The sequence below is a fragment of the Pelobates fuscus genome, chromosome 7 (assembly GCF_036172605.1).
Source record: "Pelobates fuscus isolate aPelFus1 chromosome 7, aPelFus1.pri, whole genome shotgun sequence".
Lineage (NCBI taxonomy): Eukaryota > Metazoa > Chordata > Amphibia > Anura > Pelobatidae > Pelobates > Pelobates fuscus.
The window spans coordinates 16,385,744-16,410,665 of record NC_086323.1 but is presented as its reverse complement, the minus strand read 5'-3'; the positions used below and the strand labels follow the sequence as shown (position 1 = coordinate 16,410,665).

The following is a 24,922-nucleotide window of genomic DNA, read 5'->3' as shown; positions in this document are numbered from 1 at the left end:
AGTACAAAGATAAGCCAGGAGATGAACATAAAAGTAGTAATACCTTATATGTATTTATTACAAAATAATACGCAGGGGGGATTATCTTTAATCCTCAGTAATAATCAAAGTAAGGCCAGGTTTTTTAAAGTCATGCCTTTCAGAGAAACTAATAAGCTGCAGGCAGTATACATTAGATCAGGGGTTGGCAACCTTTGGCACTCCAGATGTTGTGGACTACATCTCTCATGATCAAGGTGAAGACATCCCAGTTTTACCAGGTTCATCACGGTTTTTGCCTGTTTGTCCCGGAGTCCCGAGAAACTTTCTCTGGATGCATGATTGTACCGATTTTGTAGAGCTGGCTACACCCCCTGAAGTCTGTCTGTATGTATTCAGCAATCTGTGTCAGTGTATTCAGCAGCCTGTCTGTATGTATTCAGCAACCTGTGTGTGCATTCAGCAGTCTGTGTGTGTATTCAGCAGTCTGTCTTTGTGTGCATTCAGCAGTGTTTGTGTGTGTGTGTGTGTGTGTGTGTATTCAGCAGTCTGCATGTATGTATTAAGCAGTTTGTCTGTGTGTATTAGGCAGTTTGTGTGTATTCAGCAGCCTGTGTCTGTGTATTCAGCAGTCTGTCTGTGTGTATTTAGCAGCGTGTCTGTATGGATTCCGCAACCTGCATGTGTGTATTAAACAGTCTGTGTTAATGTATTCAGCAGCCTGTGTGTATGTATTCAGCAGTGTGTGTATTCAGCAGTGTTTGTGTGTATGTATTCAGCAGTCTGCGTGTGTGTGTGTTAAGCAGTTTGTTTGTGTGTATTCAGCAGTTTGTGTATTCAGCAGCCTGTGTGTATGTATTCAGCAGTGTGTGTGTATTCAGCAGTCTGTTTATGTTTTTAGCAGTCTGTGTATGTTTTAGTAGTCTGTGTGTAACGGTCTGTGTATTTAGCAGTCTGTGTTTATGTATTCAGCAATCTGTGTGTATGTGTTCAGCAGTCTCTGTGTGTGTACTCAGCAGTCTGTGTGTGTACTCAGCGGTCTGTGTGTGTGTGTGTGTTTAGCAGTCTGTATGTATTAAGCTGTCTATGTGCATCTATTCAGCAGTCTGTGTGTATTCAAATGTCTGTGTGTGTATTCAGCAGTCTGTCTGTGTACTCAGCGGTGTGTGTGTGTGTTTAGCAGTCTGTATGTATTCAGCTATGTGCGTCTATTCAGCAGTCTGTGTGTATTCAAATGTCTGTGTGAGTATTCAGCAGTCTGTGTATTCAACAGTTTGTGTGTGTATTTAGTAGCCTATGTGTGTGTATACAGCAGTCTGTGTATGTTTTTAGCAGTCTGTGTGTAACATTCTTTGTGTATTCAGCAATCTTTCTGTGTGTGTACTCAGCAGTCTGTGGGTATGTATTTTATTTGTTGGAGGAACCAATAACTATAAGCTTTCCCTGGGGGCATACAATACTGTTAAAATAGCCCTAGTCTAGGGTATGTGTGTGCTCTGACCTACAAAATGTGAATGAAAAGACACTCATTTGAGTACCAGGTAGGGGATAAGCTATAAAGCCACTTCTGGCCAGGAATAGGTTAAAGACTTCTAATGTGTATGTATGTCTCTGGGGGGTTTTATTGTTATTTTGGGGGGGGGGGGGTGATTTTTGTATCGCTAATGAGTGTCCAGTTTTTTTATTTTCAAATCTGGTCACCCTGCCTGTGATGCCTTGCCAGCTTTATGGCTGTGAGAGCATTATGGGCGTTGCCTACACCTACATTAGATAAATAATCCGAATAATTGTCCCACCATCTAATGTCAAAATAGAATTGCTTTATGTATCCTTGATTAACCCCTTAAGGACACATGACATGTATGACATGTCATGATTCCATTTTATTCCAGAAATTTGGTCCTTAAGGGATTAAAGGTTCTCAAAATATTTCTACATAAATAAAAATGTTGCTGCTGATTATTCTTGGAACTGGCAGCAATTCTATGTGCTGGAAGTATCGGCGCATGGATTGGCTGAGGAGAGAGAGACAGGAAAATCCTGCTCTGTATATCCTACTGCACATAGAACGGAATGCTGGAATAAGCCACCGATAAATTGAATGTTCAGAACTATTCTCACGTGTGAGGTACGAAGAGACAGACAGGCCTGGCTCCTCTCTGCGTTCTATCACTTACTGCCGCGTCCTGCTTGTTTTAAACAATTGCAGTTAATACAGTCAGAGGATAAAATGATTTACTTGGGACTTCCTTGTAACCGCAAGATGAGTATCCTCACAATCCATGTGCGGTTTATTCACTAAACACTGAATCGAGTGAATTAAAAATGAATTTCAAAATTCAGTCAAAAATTGCTGATTTGGGAAAAAAGTCTCCATCTCAGTTTAGACACAGTTTGGCTAGTTTTGCTTATAGAGTGCCTGTCATTCACCGGGAGTTTTAATATTATGGTTATTGTATGTTATTATGTTCCCTGCCTTTTATAAATATGTATCTTTGAGGTGTGAAAAATGTAATTAAATAAGGAAACCCACACCTTTTTGTCCTTATCTCCCAGTCATTCATTATTATAAGCTGTCATTGGCACCTGGCAGTCAGCACTGAATACAGAGAAGAGATACAATTAAACAATGGGGAAGATTTATGAAAGTGTTGTCGACAATTTTACGTGCAATTTATTTTATTTTATGTTGCTTTTGTTACGCCCAGAGGCGGGTCTCTAATTAGGCGGCTGCCTAAATCGCCTCAGGGGAGACTGACATGTCAGGTCCTCGTTCCATGACCCAGGACCCGACACTAGGAGGGGGCCTGGCGGCTTGCTCTATATGCCTTCAGTCAGTCTGCCCGGAAGGAGAGTGCCGGGCACCACAGTCTAGCAGTGTACAGAGCTGCACACCATTTGTGCAAACTAATTTTGTTTGCAAATTATGCTACAACCACAGCCAGAGAGCTTACAATACAGCGGCACAGGAAGCCGTGGCACTGCAAGCTTCTTAACAATGAATGCAGAGACTAGCTCTGTGTATCCAGTGCCTTCCAAGCCCACCTTCCAATACAACGACTGCTCCTTATACACACACATAATGCAACCCCTATTTTTATTTCATTTGTGTGTTAGTGGGGCCTTATGTTTGTGTTTCGCCCAAAGCCTCACAAAGTCTAGATCCGCCCCAGGGTTATACCCTGTCATTTTAAAATATACATTTCTTGTTGTTTTTTTTCCAACAATGCAACCGATCTTTTGCCAGTTTTTCCAACAGAAAAGTTTTGTTATTCAACTCTTTTTTTTTCTGATTTCACAATGAATTTCTTCTGAATCTCTTTTTAGATCACTTTTAGAAAACTTTAATAAATACGATCAATAATGATCAGGTTTGCTAATTACATAGTTATAGTCACATAGCTGAAAAGAGACTTGCGTCCAACAAGTTCAGCCTTCCTCACATATGCTTTTGCTGTTGATCCAAAAGAAGGCAAAAAAACCCAGTCTGAAGCGCTTCCAATTTTGCAACAAACTAGGAAAAAATTCCTTCTTGACCCCAAAATAGCAGTCAGATATCTCCTTGGATCAAGCAGCTATTACCCCACTAATTAGAAATTATATCCCTGTATGTTATGTTTTTGCAAGTATTTATCCAATTGCAGTTTAAACATCTGTATAGACTCTGACAAAACCACCTCTTCAGGCAAAGAATTCCATATCCTTATTGCTCTTACTGTAAAAAAAAACCTTTTCTTTGCCTTAGATGAAATCTCCTTTCTTCAAGCCTAAATGTGTGACCTCGTGTATAGCCCTGTTTATGAATAGATTTCCAGATAATGGTTTGTACTGGCCCCGAATATATTTGTATAATGTTATCATATCCCCTCTCAGGTGCCGTTTTTCCAAACTAAAGAGATTTACATTTTTTAACCTTTCTTCATAACTAAAATGCTCCATTCCTTTTATCAATTTTGTAGCTCGTCTCTGCACTTTTTCTAGTGCCATGATATCTTTCTTTAGAACAGGTGCCCAAAATTGCACAGCATATTCAAGGTGTGGTCTTACCAGCGATTTATAAAGAGGCAAAATTATATTTTCATCTCGAGAATTTATGCCCCTATTCAGGGCCGGCCTTAGGCATTTGGGCGCCCTGTGCGAAAAATCTTCACAGCGTCCCCCCTTCCCGTCCCCCCTCCCCCACTTCTTCCCCCTTCCCACACACCCTGTCACACACACACACAGGCAGACAGCCATACACACACACACACAAACACACTCAGGCAGTCATACACAGACAGCCACACACAAACACACACACACACACAGACATAGAATGTGACGACAGATAAGAACCATTCGGCCCATCTAGTCTGCCCAGACAGTCACACACACAAACACACACACACACAGGCAGACAGCCACACACACACACACACACACACACACACACAGGCAGACAGCCACACACACAGGCTGGCAGCCACACACAGACAGCCACACACAAACACACAGGCAGACAGCCAAACACACAGAGGCAAACAGCCACACACACACAGTCACACACACACACACACACACACACAGACAGTCACACACACAGACAAACAAACAGTCAAACACACACTGTCAGACAGCCACACACACAGGCAGACAGCCACACACAGACAGTCACACACACAGACAGACAGACACACACACACACACACTGGCAGACAGTCACTCACACACACACACACACGCAGACAGTCACACACACACACACACACACACACATAGGCAAACAGTCACACACAGGCAGACAGCCACACACACACAGTCAGACACACACACTCACTAACAGACACACAAACTAACAGACACAGACACACACACACACACTAACAGACACACACTAACAGACACACACACATTCACCCACATTAACAGACACACACACTAACAGACACAGACACACACTAACAGACACACACACACTCACCCACATTAACACATGTTTTAACATTTATTTAAACACCCCCTCTCCCCCCAGCCTCCTTACCTTTGGGAATGCTGGAGGGGGGGTTGTCTCTTCCTCCCTGGTGGTCCAGTGGCTGCTGGGTGAGCGGCACTGGCTGGCGGGCGGGCGGCTGGCGAGGGAGCACTTCCTCTGAGCTGTCTGCTCAGCTCCCTCGCGCGTCGCAAAGTGAGGCTGGGAGCCGGAATATGACATCATATTCCGGCTCCCAGTCTCACTCTGCGGCGCGCGAGGGAGCTGAGCAGACAGCTCAGAGGAAGTGCTCCCTCGCCAGCCGCCCGCCAGGGCTGCCCCACCGCCTATCATGTCTGTTAGCCGCAAGGCATTTGGGCATTTGGGGGCAGCTTTTTTTGCCGCCCCCTGGAAAATGCCGCCCAAGGCAAATGTCTTGTTTGCCTTGCGGCTAATACGCACCTGCCGTGTGAGCTATGCGGCCGCAGGGCGCCCCCTGCTCCATGGCGCCCTGTGCGGCCGCACAGCTCGCACACCCCTAAGGCCGGCCCTGCCCCTATTTATACATGACAAAACCTTACTGTCCTTAGCAACGGCAGATTGACATTGCATATTGCTACCTAATTTGTTGTCTATAACAATTCCCAAATCCTTCTCGTGTGTGGTTATCCCTAGTTCACTACCATTTAGGGTGTAAATTGCTTGTGCATTCTTAACCCCGAAGTGCATAACTTTGCATTTTTCTACGTTAAATTTCATCTGCCATTTTAGTGCCCAGTCCCCCAATCTATCCAAATCCCTCTGCAGCAAGGCAATATCCTGCTCACATTTTATTACTTTACAAAGTTTTGTGTCATCTGCAAACACTGATACATGGCTTTCAATGCCCATTTCAAGATCATTTATAAATATGTTAAATAGAAGCGGTCCCAAAACAGAACCCTGAGGGACACCACTTACCACTTTTGTCCAGCTTGAAAACTTACCATTTATGACAACTCGTTGTACTCTATCTTTAAGCCAATGTTCTATCCAAGAACAAGAATATTCATCTAGACCAATTTCTTTTAGTTTGAAGACTAACCTATTGTGAGGAACCGTATCAAATGCCTTGGCAAAATCCAAGTAGATCACATCCACTGCAACACCCTGATCTATATTTCTACTTACTTCTTCGTAGAATGCAATTAGGTTTGTTTGACATGACCTATGTTTCATAAAACTATGCTGATTATTGCTAATAACACAGTTCTTCCCAATGAATTCCTGAATATTATCCCTTAATAGCCGTTCAAATATTTTCCCAGTCACAGAAGTTAAGCTCACAGGTCTATAATTTCCAGGCAAAGATTTTGAACCATTTTTAAATATAGGAACAACATCTGCCTTCCTCCAATCCTCCAGTACAATACCTGAAATAAAAGAATCTTGAAAAATTAAATACAGAGGTTCCCCCTTTTCCCCACTTAGCTCCTTAAGTACTCCTGGGTGGATACCGTCAGGCCCCGGAGCTTTATTTACATTAATTAAATAGCTGTAGCACCTTGTCTCGAGTTATCCAATCACAAGTTATCTGCAAGTTTGTTGCAGCAATCATTTGCATAACTCTTGCCATAGGATCCTCATTAATATATACTGAAGAAAAATAGTTATTTAAAATTTCTGCCTTTACCTGGTCTTCATTAACTAACAGACCCATCTCTGTTTTCAGTGTACCTACACTTTCATTTTTTGTTTTTTTAGAATTAATGTAATTGAAAAAATTTTTGGGGTTGGTTTTGCATTCTTTGGCTATCAATTTCTCATTTTCTAATTTAGCCACTTTACATGATGTAAAGTCAAGATTTTATGAATGACACAGAGTATTAATGATGCACTCTTTCTTTAATTCCCTCAGCTGCAAATAAAACATATTTCGAAAAAGCACAATATAAAGAATACAACCGGGTAAAAACATAATGTGACCTAGAAACAAAGTGCCACCAATCAGGTAACACCACGAGGCATAAAAGGCTAATCCCCTTACATCACTTCCTCTTTCTTGTGTTTGTGAAGTAACGGAGTAAAGATATAATCCTTAGAAAATACTCGTTTTGACTGTATTGGAATTTCACTAGAAGAGTCAGTGCCCCCAGTGACCAGTGACGACTGCAGGGAATCAGATCTTGCAGAATCCTCCATAGACTTCAATACTATACTCTTGCGCATGCCCTTGCCCTCTTCCATCTGCCAGCCGATTTTGCCTGGGTTGGGGCTCTTTTGCGCAGTGTTGGACAGGTTGTTGGCTCTGTCAATGAAGCAGCAATATGGGCCAGTAGGGCAGCACGGGCCTGGGCTTGCAGCAGAGCCTGGGGTTAAGTTTGGGAGATAGATGACGATATCATCCCCATAGCAGAAACCAAGGCCGGCGTCTAGGAGGTAGACGTGGAATTCCTTTGAGGCAGATAAAACGGCTTCATCCCTCGAATAAGCCAGGGAACGTCCATCAGACCAGTCAGGGAGTGGTGAATGGAGGGGAGCATCACTAGGACACTGAGGTGATCAAAGGTCTTCACACGGAAACCAGAGACACTGGCATACAGTGCCCCCCCAGGTGTATATTTTTGCAGAGTTATGTTCACACAGTCCCACAGTCAGATGCACAGTTATACATATACACTTGTCAAATACACCACATGCACACAGTCGCAGTCAGATAGTCGCAGAAACACACAGGTACAGGCAGTTACACACATACACAGTTACAGGCAGATAAACACACTCACACACAATTACAGGAAGACCGCCACACACACACGCAGGCAGACAGCCCCACACACAGCCACACATACAGTCTAACTTACACACACACACACACACACAGGCAGACAGCCACACACATACACACTGGCAGACAGCCACACACACACAAACACACACACACAGGCAGGCAGTCACACACAGACAGCCACACACAAAAACAGAGGCAGACAGCCACACACACAGAGGCAGACAGCCACACACACAGGCAGACAGCCACACACACACAGGCAAACAGTCACACATAGGCAGTCACACACACACAGTCATACACACACACACACAGGCAGACAGTCGCATAGACACACACACATGCAGACAGTCACACACACAGGCAGACAGACAATCACACAGTTACTGTCACGATTCGGGGAACCCAACACGCTAACACACACACAGACACACACACAGAAAGTGTGCAGTACCGGTCCTTAGAGTGGCCGGGCTAAGCACACACAGAATAGTCAGGAGACAAGCCGAGTAAGGGGAACCAGAAAACAGAATAACGAGAAACAAGCCGAGGTCAAAGGGTAGGAGAAAGTCACAAAGTCAGTATAACAAGCCAGAGAGTACGTAACCAGAAAGCACACGTTCAGAATCAATACTATAAAGCAAAGACCACAACAGGGCAGGGAGGAACAGGAAAGGTAAGTATTTAAACCAGAAGGTTAATTCTGATTGGCTAATTTCCAATCAGAATTAACAATCACACGTGGGAGATATCTAAACCTCCCACTGTGATTGAGGCACTGTGCCTTCAACGCCGGGTCAGGTGACTGACCCCGGCGTGTAACAAATTGGCCGGTCTCCCAGCGTGCAGCGTCATGCATGCTGCCGCCGGGGGACCCGGAAGAAGACGCGGGCGGCACCCGTGGCTGGGAGGATGCCGCCCGCCGAACACATGGCAGGAAGGGGACCGCGGACGGCTGGAGGGTGAGTGCCGCGAGCGGACTGCAGCCTCTCCTCGCAGCCGCCCGCGGGATCCTGACATTACCCCCCCCTCGAAGACCGCCCGAAGGGCGGGAAGCAGACGGCTTCAAAGGAAACCGGGCATGAAAGGAGCGGACCAAAGAGGGAGCGTGCAAATCAGAGCTCGAAACCCAAGACCGCTCCTCAGGGCCGTACCCCTTCCAATCCACCAGATACTGTAACCGACCCCTAGAAACACGAGAGTCGAGAAGGGCAGCCACCTCGTATACGTCACTGGAGACCGCGCGAGGGGAAACGGGCCGCCCGAGGGGACGAGAGAACCGGTTACACAGCAAGGGTTTCAAAAGAGAGACGTGAAACGTGTTCGGAATACGCATGGAAGGAGGCAGGTCAAGGGAGTAGGAAACGGGGTTAACCCTACGCAACACCTTGTAGGGACCCAGAAATCTGGGAGCAAATTTCATCGAGGGAACCTTGAGACGGAGGTTCCTGGAGGACAACCATACCCTATCGCCCGGAATACAAGAAGGGGCCGCAACCCTACGGCGATCAGCAAACCTCTTCTGAGCAGCAGCTGAACGAGACAGCGCAACATGGACCTGATCCCACATCTTCCGCAAAGAGGCGAGGTGCTGGTCCAAGGCGGGCATTCCCTTGTCGGAGAATGCACCGGGAAGGACAGAAGGCCGAAACCCATAAGCAACCTCAAAAGGACTTAAGCCAGTAGACGAGTGAGACACCGTATTCCTGGCAAACTCAGCCCACGGAAGGAGGTGAGACCAGTCGTCCTGGTGCGCATTAGTGAAGCAGCGCAAATACAATTCCACAGACTGGTTAGCACGTTCGGCTGCACCATTAGATTGCGGGTGATAGGAGGAAGTGAACGACAAGGAGACCCCCATCTCAGCACAAAAGCCCCTCCAAAACCGAGAGACAAATTGAGGACCCCTGTCAGACACGATATCCTGAGGAACCCCATGCAAGCGGAACACTTCTTTGGCAAACACCTGAGCCAACTGACTCGCAGAAGGAAGCTTTCTAAGTGGAATGAAGTGCACCATTTTAGAGAACCTATCCGTCACAGTCAAAATCACCGTCTGACCATCAGAAAGAGGAAGGTCTACAATGAAATCCATGGATAAGTGGGTCCATGGTTTCTTTGGTATAGACAGAGGCAAGAGTAGACCCTGGGGTCTCACATTAGGGGACTTACACTGCGTACAGACCCGACAAGCCTGTACAAAATCTACTACGTCCTGCTTAAGCGAAGGCCACCAGAACTGTTGAAGGAGGCCCTTATAGGTTTTGGCTACCCCCAGATGACCAGCAGTTTTGGCGGTGTGAAATAAAGTTAACAGCTTTTTTCTGTCCTTTGTTTTAACATATAGTCTACCAGCCGGCGTCTCAGGGGGTGCTTGGGTTTGGTATGTCTTAATATTATCAAGAAAAGGAGATGAAACAACCAAACGGGTAGCAGCTATTATCTGAGACGCAGGAACAATAGGTACAGGAGTCAGGTTAACAAATTCTAAAGGTTCATGCTGTCGGGAGATAGCGTCAGCTTTGGCATTACGGCAACCAGGTCTATAGGTAATAACGTATTGAAAACGTGAAAGAAATAGAGACCATCTAGCCTGCCGGGCAGATAACCTTCTAGCGTCAGCTATATAGGAGAGGTTTTTATGATCAGTAATAACCATGATTTTGTGTCTAGAACCCTCTAATAAGTACCTCCATTCCTTAAAAGCTAACACAATAGCTAATAGTTCCCTGTTCCCAACATCGTAATTCTTTTCTGAATCGGACAACCTTTTTGAAAAGAAACAACAGGGATGGAGGGGTTCGTCATGCGATAACCTCTGTGACAGTACTGCTCCCACACCTGATTCAGAAGCGTCTACTTCCATAACAAAGGGAAGAGAAGGATTAGGGTGGTGCAGTACTGGAGCAGAGGCAAATGCCTTCTTGAGAGTTTCGAAGGCCTTAAGGGCTTCGGGAGTCCAAACCCTAGGGTGTAGACCTTTTTTAGTCAGCTTCGTTATAGGAGAGATAAGGGGTGAAAAGTTCTTTATAAATTTACTATAATAGTTGGCAAATCCTATAAAACGCTGGATAGCCTTAAGTCCTTGGGGAAGTGGCCAGGACAGTATGGCTTCCAATTTAGCAGGATCCATACTGAAACCCTGTTCAGTAATTATATAACCAAGGAATTGCACCGAGGTTTGATCGAACAAACATTTTTCTAACTTACAGTAGAGTCCGTTCTGTAATAATTTCTTGAGCACCATCCTAACATGATTATGGTGTGACTTCAAATCAGGGGAATACACAAGTATGTCGTCAAGGTACACCACGGCACAGACATGCAAAAGATCCCTAAGGACATCGTTTATGCCCCTGAAACACAGCAGGGGCATTACACAGTCCAAAAGGCATGACCAGATATTCGTAATGCCCACTGCGCGTATTAAACGCTGTTTTCCACTCGTCATTCTCCTTTATACGGACGAGGTTATAAGCCCCCCTGAGGTCTAATTTGGTGAAGTACTTAGAACCTTTCACACGATCAAACAACTCAGTGATGAGGGGGATAGGGTAGGCGTTTTTATTCGTTATGTTGTTCAGACCCCTGTAGTCTATACATGGCCTCAAGTCGCCCTCCTTCTTTGCCACAAAAAAGAAACCAGCACCAGCAGGAGAAGAGGACCTTCTAATAAAACCTTTACTTAAGGATTCCCGTATGTACTCCTCCATGATCTGGTTTTCTTTCTCAGAAAGAGGGTAGACCTTACCCCTAGGAGGCATAGTACCCGGTAACAGGTTTATGGCACAGTCATACTCCCGATGTGGGGGTAGTTTATCTGCTTCCCTTTTTTCAAAAACCAATGCAAGGTCTGCATACACAGAAGGGACAGAAACAGAAAGTGGTTTAGCCGTGGGCACATTGAGTGAACAAACAGGACGTACATGAGCCATACAGTCTCGTTGACAAGATTCCCCCCAGGAGAGTATATCTAAACAACCCCAGTCAAGTACCGGGTTGTGCTTAACTAACCAGGGAAAACCCAGAACGATGGAAGCAGTAGGGGAGTCAATTATTTGAAAGGTTAACCTTTCCTTGTGCAAAGCACCCACAGACATAATGAGGTTTCTCAAGCGGTCTACCATCTATGGCCTCAACGGCCAAGGGTGTGGCCTTTTGGATCAAAGTCAAGGCTGCGGTTTTGGCAAAGTTCTCATCCATAAGGTTGTCTGCCGCACCTGAATCGATCAAGGCTTTAGTTGTTATGGTGGTTTTATTGACCAAAAGAGAAACCGTAATAAATGGTCTGGAGATGGACACATGAGGGGACAAAGTCATAACACCCGAGGCCGACCCCTCTCTAGGCCTTAGGTGCTGTAGTTTCCCTGTACCTTAGGGCATGCATTACAGTGGTGCCCCCTCTTACCACAATAAAGGCATAACCCCTCCCTTCTACGGTACGCTCTTTCAGCCTCAGTTAACCCCGTAGCGCCTAATTGCATGGGTTCAGGGGATGGTGGCCTAGGAGCGGGCAGTGCTAGTAATGCAGTACTGGGTAGAGCAGGTAACACCCGTGTATCCAGCCGTCTTTGACTACGCCTCTCTCTAATACGGTTATCAATAAGGATCACATAGTCTATAACATCATCCAAAAGAACAGGCAATTCCCTGGATGCTATTTCATCCAGTATGTAAGCGGCCAAAGCCTCCTGAAAGGCTGTTACGAGGGCGTCATTGTTCCAAACCACTTCAGCTGCTAGAGTGCGGAATTCGATAGTGTAATCCGCTACAGATCTATTACCCTGTCGTACCCTAAGCAGAGCTTTGCCAGCAGAAGCAACCCTACCGGGTTGATCAAATGTGCGTTTGAAAGCGGTCAAAAAGTCTGCAAAGGACATTGGGGAAGCATTCTCCCACATGGGATTAGCCCATGCTAAAGCTCTCCCTGACAAGTGGTTTATCAAAAAGGCTATTTTAGATCTGTCAGTGGGATAGGAACGTGGATTCATCACCAAATGGATGTCAGTTTGGTTGAGGAAACCACGACACAATGCCGGGTCACCGCTGTAGCGCTGTGGCGGCGTCATATGCACTACATGGGCAGGAACGGGTACCGGAGTGGGAATGGGCTCGGGCACAGCAGCAGCAGCCTCCTGAACGGCAGGCTGCAAGTGTGCGGTACGAGCCAGTATGGTTTGCAAAGCTTGAGCAAACTGATCCATACGGTGGTCCAAGCCATCCATTCTAGCCTCCTGATTAACTAGGAGCTGTGGTATGTCAGCAGGTTCCATTAAGGCCCTGTTGTAATGTCACGATTCGGGGAACCCAACACGCTAACACACACACAGACACACACACAGAAAGTGTGCAGTACCGGTCCTTAGAGTGGCCGGGCTAAGCACACACAGAATAGTCAGGAGACAAGCCGAGTAAGGGGAACCAGAAAACAGAATAACGAGAAACAAGCCGAGGTCAAAGGGTAGGAGAAAGTCACAAAGTCAGTATAACAAGCCAGAGAGTACGTAACCAGAAATCACACGTTCAGAATCAATACTATACAGCAAAGACCACAACAGGGCAGGGAGGAACAGGAAAGGTAAGTATTTAAACCAGAAGGTTAATTCTGATTGGCTAATTTCCAATCAGAATTAACAATCACACGTGGGAGATATCTAAACCTCCCACTGTGATTGAGGCACTGTGCCTTTAACGCCGGGTCAGGTGACTGACCCCGGCGTGTAACAAATTGGCCGGTCTCCCAGCGTGCAGCGTCATGCATGCTGCCGCCGGGGGACCCGGAAGAAGACGCGGGCGGCACCCGTGGCTGGGAGGATGCCGCCCGCCGAACACATGGCAGGAAGGGGACCGCGGACGGCTGGAGGGTGAGTGCCGTGAGCGGACTGCAGCCTCCCCTCGCAGCCGCCCGCGGGTTCCTGACAGTTACCTTATGTAGGAGTGGAGGCAGTGCAGCTCCTGGAGACTGGTTGTTGGGGAAGCAGGGACTCCTTCCTACTTCCACTGCAGCAGTTACCCAGCACTTTTAGGTCCACCCCCGCCGCACGGTAAGCTCTGCCCCCACCGCAAATGTATTTGTATTTTTTATCCCGGCCGGCCATGTGTGAGCTGTGTCGGCCGCACGGCGCCCCCCTGCTGCCATGGCACCCTGTGTGGCCGCACAGCTCTCACACCCCTAAGGCCGGCCCTGGGTCCAGGTGACCAGTAAACTTAACTGAGGGAGCAGAAAAGAAAGAGGAAGTGGTGACAGAGTTTTATACCTTGTGGTGTAACCTGATTAGTGGCCCTTGTATATTATTTATTTATTTATAAAATATTTTACCAGGAAAGATACATTGAGATTTCTCTCGTTTTCAAGTATGTCCTGGGTCCACAAATCATTGCATTGTTACAGTTAGTGTACAATAAAATACAAAATTAATATACAATATATACAACATTTAACATAGAACAGGTAGGAAAAATATAATCAACCATGACAGGTACATTCTGTTTTGAGGTATGTAGAGATGGATCTCTTAAAGGACTTTAAACTTAGGGAAGATTTTAATTTGTGCGGGAGGTCGTTCCACAAATGCGGTGCTCTGTAGGAGAAGGAGGATCGGGCTGCTTTCTTTTTATATTGAGGTAGACTAAGTAAAGTGTTGGTACTGGATCGGAGGTTGTAGGAAGTGGGAACAGCCGGGGAAAGCATTGCGTTCAGGTAGGGTGGGAGTTTCCCAGAAAAGGTCTTAAACACAAGGCTAGAAAGATGAAGGGTGCGTCTGGATTCCAGCGACAGCCAGTTTAGTTCTTTTAGCATGTCACAATGGTGGGTCCTGTAATTACATTGTAGCACAAATCGGCAGAACGAGTTATACAATGTGTTGAGTTTATTAATGTGGGATTGCGATGCAGATGCATATACTACATCCCCATAATCAATGATTGGCATCAGCATTTGCTGTACAATCTTTTCCTTTACTGAAGGGCTTAGGCAGGATTTGTTTCTGTACAGGGCACCTAGTTTTGGATAAAGTTTAGATGCAAGCTTTTCTATGTGCAGGCCAAAAGATAGATTGGGGTCTAACATCATACCCAAGTATTTGAAAGAGTGGACTGCGGTCAGTGTGCCATTTGAAATTGTTTTGATGGATAGGTGAGAATTGTGTAATTTGTGTAATTTAGGTACTGTTCCAAAGATCATTGTGACAGTTTTGTCAGTGTTCAGGAACAGTTTGTTTTTTGCGATCCACTTTTCAACCTCTGTAAACTGGTCTTGGAGCACAGCCTCAAGCTGCGGTAGATCGGAATTGCTCGCATAGATATAGGTCACATTATATCTTTACCGTTTTGTTCATTATATTGTGCTTTCTCCTAATATGTTTTCTCTGCTAATGAGGGAATTAAATAAAGAGTGCAGCTTTAATACTCGACTCCGTGTCATTAATAAAATCAGATTTTATCAGTCCATTTTCAGAACCCTTTAATAATTATCCAACATTGTATCTATTTATTCTCCTTATTTGCAATAATTGCCTGGCTTTGCCTGGACTGAATGTTTCTGTAATGTCATTTTGTTCATTCTGTCTCGTAAATGTAAAGGAAAATGCAGCATCTCGTGATAAAGGTAGTTTGTGATGTTTAATTTAATGCTGTATTTTCCAGAATAAAGTGACAGTTTCCCCCCAATGTTTACTCCAACAAAAAATCAAATAAAACTGAAACTTACCTTTTTAGGGCAATTTCTACTCTCAGCATGATCCTCATCTGTAACTCAATGAGATGAAGTGGTCTGGGTGCCTGTAGTGTCTCTTTAATCAATATTAATTAATTCATTCATTCGCATTGTATTATACCCATGTTTCTCGCAGTTGGCACTTTGCCATTATTTCATTAAGGATTTTTGGCAGCTTCCCAAATATTCGCTCCATATGGGGAACTGACAAGATTTACATAATTCCTTCTCTCCAATAATTTATTCCCCAAACTCTAAACACGAGGAGGAGAGAGGCGCAGGACGCGCACTGTGAATAATTAGTGAGGGCGAGTCTGGCAGAGGTAAAATGTTCCTTACTAATAATTAATATCCGAGTTATAAAAATCAGGACATAACAGATAGTAAGAGTACAATCATCTGAAATATCCCAAATATCTGGAAGGTGACAGATTGGAAGCCCTTCAAAGCTGATATGCATTTAAAAATAATTATGTTACAAACTGTACAACGTGATAAATATTTGGATTTATTTTTTGTTTTTTGCACAGTGTGGTCCCAGGAGATTTGATGTCATGATTAGATACTGTACATGCATAAGAGAAAATTAGGTTGAGGGTATTACCAGCTACATGGGTGGGAGAATTAGCCCACTGCAATAGCCCGAGGGAGCAGTGGCGGATCCGGGGGGGGGGGGGGGAGGGCAACGGTCTCCCTCTCCCCTGCCAGCACATGCAGGCACTAGCCCTGTAATGTGCCTGTGGACCAGGGAGGGAAATCAGAGATCTCCCTCCCCGGTCCGCAGGCACTATGCTGACAGCCGGCAGGGGAGGGAGAGGGAGGAGAGAGGACCCGGGAGCTCTGTCGGTTACCACGGCAACACTCCAAATCTCGCGAGAGTGAACTCTAACCCAGGAGCTACGGTACACACACACTGGCCCCCATACACACACACTGCCCCCGTACACACACACTACCCCCATTCACACATACTGCCCCCTTACACACATAATGCCCCCATACACACACTGCCCCCCATACACACACATTGCCCCCATACACACACACTGCCCCCATACCGCACCCCATACACACACACTGTCCACCATATACACATACTGCCCCCCATACACATACACTGCCCCCCATACACACACTGCCCCCATACACACACACTGCCCCCCATACACATACTGCCCCCATACACACATACTGCCCCCATTCACACATACTGCCCCCATACACACATAATGCCCCCATACACACACTGCCCCCCATACACACACATTACCCCCCATACTGCCCACGATACACACACACTGGCCCCCATACACACACTGCCCCCATACACACACACTACCCCATTCACACATACTGCCCCCATACACACATAATGCCCCCATACATACACTGCCCCCCATACACACACATTGCCCCCCATACACACACACTGCCCCCATACCGCACCCCATACACACACACTGTCCACCATATACACATACTGCCCCCCATACACATACACTGCCCCCATACACACACTGCCCCCATACACACACACTGCCCCCCATACACATACTGCCCCCATACACACGTACTGCCCCCATACACACGTACTGCCCCCCATACACACGTACTGCCCCCATACACACATACTGCTCCCCCATACACACATACTGCTCCCCCATACACACATTCTGACCCCATACACACACATACTCTACACACATACACTACCCCCATACACACACACTGCTCCCCATACACACACACTGCCACCATACACACACACTACCCCCATTCACACATACTGCCCCCATACACACATACTGCCCCCATACACACATACTGCCCCAATACACACATACTGCCCCCTATACACACACATTGCCCTCCATACACACACACACTGCCCCCCATACACACACACTGCCCCCCATACACACACACTGCCCCCCATACACACACACTACCCCCATTCACACATACTGTGCCCATACACACATACTGCCCCCCATACACACACATTGCCCCCACACACACACACTGTCCCCATACCGTCCCCCATACATACACACTGCCCCCCATACACACATACTGTCCCCCATACACATACACTGCCCCCCATACACACACTGCTCCCATACACACACACTGCCCCCATACACATACTGCCCCATACACTGCCCCCCATACACACACTGCTCCCATACACACACACTGCCCCCCATACACATACTGCCCCCATACACACACTGCTCCCATACACACACACTGCCCCCATACACATACTGCCCCCATACACACATACTGCCCCCATACATACATACTGCCCCCCATACACACATACTGTCCCCCATACACATACACTGCCCCCCATACACACACTGCTCCCATACACACACACACTGCCCCCATACACATACTGCCCCCATACACACACTGCTCCCATACACACACACTGCCCCCCATACACATACTGCCCCATACACACATACTGCCCCCATACATACATACTGCTCCCCCATACACACATACTGCTCCCCCATACACACATTCTGCCCCCATACACACACATACTCTACACACATACACTACCACCATACACACACACACACTGCTCCCCATACACACACACTGCCACCATACACTGCCGCCCCATACACACACATTGACCACACTCACACATACACTGCAATACTCACACACACACACTGCAACTGTTACACACACATACTGTCCCACACATACACTGCATCCCTGACATACACTGCCGCCCTCACACACACTACAACCTTCACACACACACACTGCTCACACACTGTCCCCCTCACACACACACACACACACACACTGCACCCCTTACACATTGCACTACTCACACACCCCACTGCTCCTATGCCCTACTACAGCCCCATTTCCCAGCAGACCTCAGGTAAATTGTCAAACTGTTCTTAAACGGTTTGACTACTTACTCTGGGAGGGGGTCCCGGCACTATTGACACCATAACCACTACACTGAGCTGTAGTGGTTATTGTGTCTGGATTATTTCTTTAAATAATCTACAAGTGCCCCTCCCGAGATCAGGCTCTGGATCCGCCACTGCGAGGGAGGAAGTGATTGAAAGTAGTTTTGAGGCTGCTGAGGTCAAAGGTGGCTTAATGGGAATATTGAAGTCTCCAAGAATTAGGGATGGAATGTTGGAAGAGAGGAAGTAGGGTAGCCAGGCAGCAAAGTGGTCAAGGAAGAGGAAATGGGGACCAGGGGGACGATAGATAACGGCAATGTTAGCAGAGAAGGATTTCAAAAGGCAAATTGAATGAATTTCAAATGATGGAAAAGAGAGGGAAGGGGCAGTGGGGGGAAAGGAGGAACCCTACACCGCCACCTTTATTCTCAGCTTGTCTTGGGTTGTGGGTAAAGTGAAGACCACCAAAGGTTAGTGAGGCAGGGGTAGCAGTATCAGAAGGAGACAGCAATGTTTCCATAAGTGCAAGTAGGTTTAGGGAGTGTGAGATAAATCAACCATCCATGACCTATTTAACAGTGCTGCACACAGAGCGCGCATTCCAGCGGGCAGCTTTAAAGGAGGAATTATAGTGAGAGTTACAGGGAATGGGTATCAGATTGTTGTGGTTTTTTGTGTTAGCACCAGGTGGCTTAGTAGAGGATGGACCAGGGTTTGGAGAGACATCACCAGCTGCCAGGAGCAGTAGGATGGAAAGGAAGAGTAGGTGGGAGTAATATTTTGGGATGTGTATTTAGGGGATTTAGGGAGGGTTTGTGGAGAAAGGCTGGATAAATATGACTAAAGTGCATGTGATGAATACAGAGATGAGAGAAGTAGAGGGAGCAATGAAGATGGTGTCAGCAGGAACAGGTAAGTAAAAGGATAGAGATATTTTAATATTGAGGGAAGTGAGAGAGAGAGTGAAAAATAGAAGGGAGAACATGAGTGGGAGAATAGGTGCTGTGTTTTTAAGATCTGGAGAATTGAGCTGTAAAGATTGTAGGTGAGATTGTGAGGGTTAAGGGTTAAGGGTTAAAAAGGGTATTCACTGTGTGAATTAAGCTATTTTAGGTGTGGAGGGCTTGGTGGACATGATTGGTTTGTCAGCAAATCCAGTTAATTTTCTCTGTCTTTTGTAACAGGCTAATACAGAGAGAGCATATATAGAGAGAGGAGGAGAAACGGACACAGTGAGGTTATGTAGAAAGAGTAATTCTGGAATAAAATGTTAAAGTTTAGCAATCATAATGGAAACCAATGGAATAGCCCCGTTGATTACTTTTTTAGAAACCTGCCCCTAAATTACTCTTAGATAACTCCATAGTTGCTGTCTCCTCCTTATTTGCATTGTGTGCCATGGATATGCCAGCACTAAGCTGGATTAAGATACAAAAACGTACAGACTTTTTTTTTTCAAAAAGTTTAGCTTATATTAACAAATGTCAAACTAAGTGCACTGTGTCAACTGTTAAGACTTTAACAAACATTAAAAACATGAGAACAAATATTAACCAAAATGATTAAGACAAGTTATGTGTGATTTTAATGGTTTGCAGACTGGTGTATGTGACAATTTCCCTTTAGTTGTTTAGAATCACAGTCAATAATCACCTCCTCGTTCCCTTCACATGTTACTGTGATGATTAAACTAATAATTCTCTCTGCCATCACTTCCAAATTTCTCATCTCCCTATTTTAACCTTTAGATTGTAAGCTCACAGGCAGGGCCCTCTACATTTTATATCGGTGTGTTTATATTGTGTTGTCATTTTCCCAGTTGTAAAGCGCTGCGGAATATGTTGGCGCTTTACAAATACCAGCAATATATAAAAAATAATTAGGTTATTTGTATTCACATTATCCCATTGCCTAATGCAGCCATGCCAATACTTTCTTTACATATGTATGCTGTATTCCTATCGGCTGTTCCTGTAATGTAACTGCTTATTCTGTCTCACCAGATGTATGCAAATGGCACAGACTTATGCCAGACTGCCTGGGGAGCATCGTTTGAGGTCAGCTCTTCTGCCTGCCACTGCCTTGACATGACCGAGACAGACAGGAATGTGATAAAGTACATTCTGGGTCAGGAGAACTCGGAGGAGAGCGATGAACAGGAGGCTTGTAAACCCAGGCTGCAGAAACTGCAAGAACAAGACGAGAAAGAGGAGGCTGAGAATGACTGAGTCTCAGTGAGTATGAGTGAAGATAACCCATCAATGAGACAGAATATGGCTGAGTCTCAGATAGTGTTAAAGGGACACTATACGCACCAAGACTACTTTAGCTTGGTGAAGCAGTTTTGGTGTATAGATCATGCCCCTGCAGTCTCACTGCTCAATTCTCTGCCATTCAGGTGTTAAATCACTTTGTTTATGCACACTAGCCACACCTCCCGTGGCTAAGACTCACACAGATTCCCCGTGCATTTCCTGTAAAGAGAGATCTAATTTTTACACTTCACAGTCTGTTTAATTTATTTTCTTATCTCCTGCTCTGTTAATTGCTAGAGCTTGCAACATCCGTCTGTGTGTGATTAATAAGGAAAATTAAATTACATACTTACCTATTAATTTTCTTTTCCTGGTTATTTTTCATGGCAGCATCACTTATGGTTAGTTCCGCCCCTAACCAGATCATGACAGGATCAATCAATCAATAAAAAAGAGAGAGAGAGAGACTGAATGCATAAAAGGTCCCTCCTCCTTTCATACCTCAGTCTAGTTAAAAAGAAAAGACGGGTGGGAGACTGATGCTACCATGATAAATAGCCAGGATAATAAAATTACTAGGTAAGTATGTAATTTAATTTTCCTTATTCCTGGCTAATCATGGCAGCATCACTTATGGGTAATACCAAAAATGATCATTGAAAGGGAGGGAGGCGTCATGACGTGCTGACGACGGACGTGACGGAAGAGGAGGGGCGGTCTCTGCGGAGTACTATGGCGATCTCACCATGCTGATTTGAACACCACAGCTCCCCCGGGAAACACTCTGACCGTAGTAGAAGCATACTCCTATCCGAATAAAGGACGTGTCTGCAGATCTGCTCTCCGGTCCGTGTATTTGACGAGGGTGCATCGTCTTGCTGCCTCATTCTTTGCGAGGGTCGATAATACGCGCACCATCTCTCTCGGACTGGGAAAAAAATTCAAGCTAAATACCCTGTCGGGGCCTAAGTATTCCATCGCTAGTATCTGCTAAAATACTTTTCTCCAGGAACAGGAGGCGGATACTTAAGATAAGTCTTCTCTCTTTTAAATTTGTTTGTTACAATACGTATTTTTTTTTTCTTGACATATAATAGCCTAAATAATATACTGGAGTTCAAAACTGCGACACAGCCATATATAATTAGTGGGAGAGCGCACTTAACATTTTGAAATTGAATGAATGGGGCCAATTAACTAAGTACCGTATATACTCGAGTATAAGCCGAGTTTTTCAGCCCGTTTTTTGGGCTGAAAAACCCCAACTCGGCTTATACTCGAGTCAAGGTCTTTATTATGGCAATTTGCATTGCCATAATACAGACAGGGGGAGAGGGGGGCTGGCAGAGCTGTAACTTACCTGTTCTGCAGCTCCTGTCAGCTCTCTCCTCCTCTGCGCCGTCCGGTCAGCACCTCGGTCAGCTCCCAGTGTAAATCTCGCGAGAGCCGCGGCTCTCGCGAGACTTACAGTGTAAGCTGACAGAAGAGCAGAACGGACGGCGCAGAGGAGGAGAGAGCTGACAGGAGCTGCAGAACAGGTAAGTTACAGCTCTGCCAGCCCCCCTCTCCCCCCCACTGAACTGCCACTGGACCACCAGGGAAGGAGAGCCCCCCTCCCTGCCATATATCAAGCAGGGAGGGGGGACGAAAAAAAAATATATAAATAAAAAGAAATAATAATAAAAAAATAATAATAATAAAAAAAAATTAATAATAACAAAAAAAAAAGGGGTATAAGGACCACTATGGGAGGGGGGGGGGGTATAAGGACCACTATGGGAGGGAGGGGGTGGGTTAAGGACCACTATGGGAGGGAGGGGGGTATAAGGACCGCTATGGGAGGGAGGGGGGGGTATAAGGACCACTATGGGAGGGAGGGGGGGGATAAGGACCACTATGGGAGGGAGGGGGGGATAAGGACCACTATGGGAGGGAGGGGGGTATAAGGACCACTATGGGAGGGAGGGGGGGATAAGGACCACTATGGGAGGGAGGGGGGGATAAGGACCACTATGGGAGGGAGGGGGGATAAGGACCACTATGGGAGGGAGGGGGGGGGATAAGGACCACTATTGGAGGGAGGGGGGGGGGATAAGGACCACTATGGGAGGGAGGGGGGTATAAGGACCACTATGGGAGGGAGGGGGTGGGATAAGGACCACTATGGGAGGGAGGGGGGGTATAAGGACCACTATGGGAGGGAGGGGGGGTATATGGACCACTATGGGAGGGATGGGGGGGGATAAGGAACACTATGGGAGGGAGAAGGGGGATAAGGACCACTATGAGAGGGAGGGGGTGGGATAAGGACCACTATGGGAGGGGAGGGGGAAGTAAGGACCACTAGGGGAGGGGAGGGTAAGGACCACTAGGGGAGGGGTGAGTCAGGACCACTGGGGGGGGGATGAAGGAACACGGGGGTGGGGAGGTAAGGACCACTAAGGGAGGAGGAGGGGAAGTCAGGACATATGGGGGGGGGAGGGGGCGGCAAAAATTTTTTTGCCTACGGCGGCAAATATCCTTGCACCGGCCCTGCACACACTGCATTCACACACTGCATTCATACACACACACACTGCATTCATGCACACACACACTGCATTCATGCACACACACACTGCACTCATACACACACTGCACTCACACACACTGCACTCATACACACACGCTGCACTCATACACACACACATACGCACACACTGCATTCATTATACACACACTGTAAATAAATATTCAATTAATATATTTTTTTTAGGATCTAATTTTATTTAGAAATTTACCAGTAGCTGCTGCATTTCCCACCCTAGTCTTATACTCGAGTCAATAAGTTTTCCCAGTTTTTTGGGATAAAATTAGGGGCCTCGGCTTATATTCGGGTCGGCTTATACTCGAGTATATACGGTAAGTAACTTCAACATGGCTACAAGAAAGAACCAGGATACTAAATCCTCCGGAAAGAAGGATAAAAAGGACTTAGCCCAAGACAAATCAATGTCTATATATTTCTCTCCACAACAACAGAAAGACAAGATTAAAAATAACAAACAAAATATGGAAGAGTCACTGGTCACTTTGGGAAGTACTCTTAATGAAGAAAGTAATAAAGACCTGATTACTGTCTGCCAATTACAGGACAGTTTGAGTGAAAACCTGTCCGAAATTAAGAATATTCTGAGGATAAATACTGTTGAAATTAAATCCGAAATTAAACAAGAAATACATCAACCCTGCTGTGATAATGTCTATGTACATGTATTCGGGTAGACTTTGACATGTTTCCAGGATTTACTAATCTCTCACTCTGAAAGTGTGAATGTCAGTATGTTTGCTATGTATATGGAGTGTAAGGCAGGATATTGGTTGATATATTTTGATATAATGTAGCTATACTTACCTCGTATATCATGTGAAAACAATCATTGATTATACATATTGTTAACCAGAAGTAAGTTTTACTAATTTTCTAATGTCCTACATGATGTTTGTTTGTTTGTAAATATGAAAAACGTTTTGAATAAAGATTATTATTATAAAAAAAAAAGAAAGGGAGGGAAATTTCAAAAATTAATTGATACAAAACTCCAATGGCTGCAAATGATATCTAATTTTTATGATGCATAGTAAATGCTGACAAGACTCTTTTTCCAGAGGAAATAGTCGAAGAATAAAGATCCAGTTTGTAGTGCTTAATGAAGGTAGTTGGAGTAGACCAAGTAGCTGCCCTATAGATGTCATCTGGAGAAACCTCTGCCCAGTTAGCCCAGGATGTAGCCAGGGATCTGGTGGAGTGAGCTCTAATCTTGGCTGGAGGAGTTAGTTTGTTCCGTAGGTAGGAGTCTGTTATAACGGAAGCTACCCATTTCCTTAAGGTAGAGGATGAGGCTGCTTCTCTCTATGAAGTCCGGAAGGGAGTACATACAATTTCTTGTTTTTTCTGAAGTCAAAGGTTAAAGATAGGTACTTAATTATATGTTCTCTCACATCGAGTTTCCGGTATTTCTCATCTTCTGGAGTAGATGAGGAAAAACAGAAGGAAGGGAGAACCACTTCTTGAAACAGATGAGACCTAGAAACTACTTTTGGAAGGAAGTCTTCTCTAGGTTTTAGGATCACTCTATCATGAAAAATAAGAGCATGAGAGCCTGGAGGCACCGGGAATACTGTTTTATAAGTGAGGCGTTGTATGGAGATATCCCGTAGTGGTGCAAAGGGATTAGTGGTGCAAAGGGATATTCTGTTAAGGCATTCAGTACCATTGGTAAATCCCATGGAGGAGCAGTGTTTCTGGCTGGAGGGCGTAGACTCATTGCA

The 24,922-nt window shown here is 45.6% G+C and overlaps 1 protein-coding gene across 2 annotated transcripts in view; it reads left to right on the top strand.

The window, feature by feature from the left end:
- The window catches only part of LOC134568974 (riboflavin-binding protein-like), a 62,244-nt gene that overhangs the window by 26,732 nt on the left and 10,590 nt on the right, over positions 1–24,922 (top strand). For both annotated transcript variants that reach the window (XM_063427737.1, XM_063427738.1), the window contains exon 6: positions 20,360–20,590. In XM_063427737.1, the coding sequence (XP_063283807.1) occupies positions 20,360–20,584 (225 nt within the window). In that variant the 3' untranslated portion in view covers positions 20,585–20,590. The remainder of the gene's footprint in view (positions 1–20,359; positions 20,591–24,922) is intronic.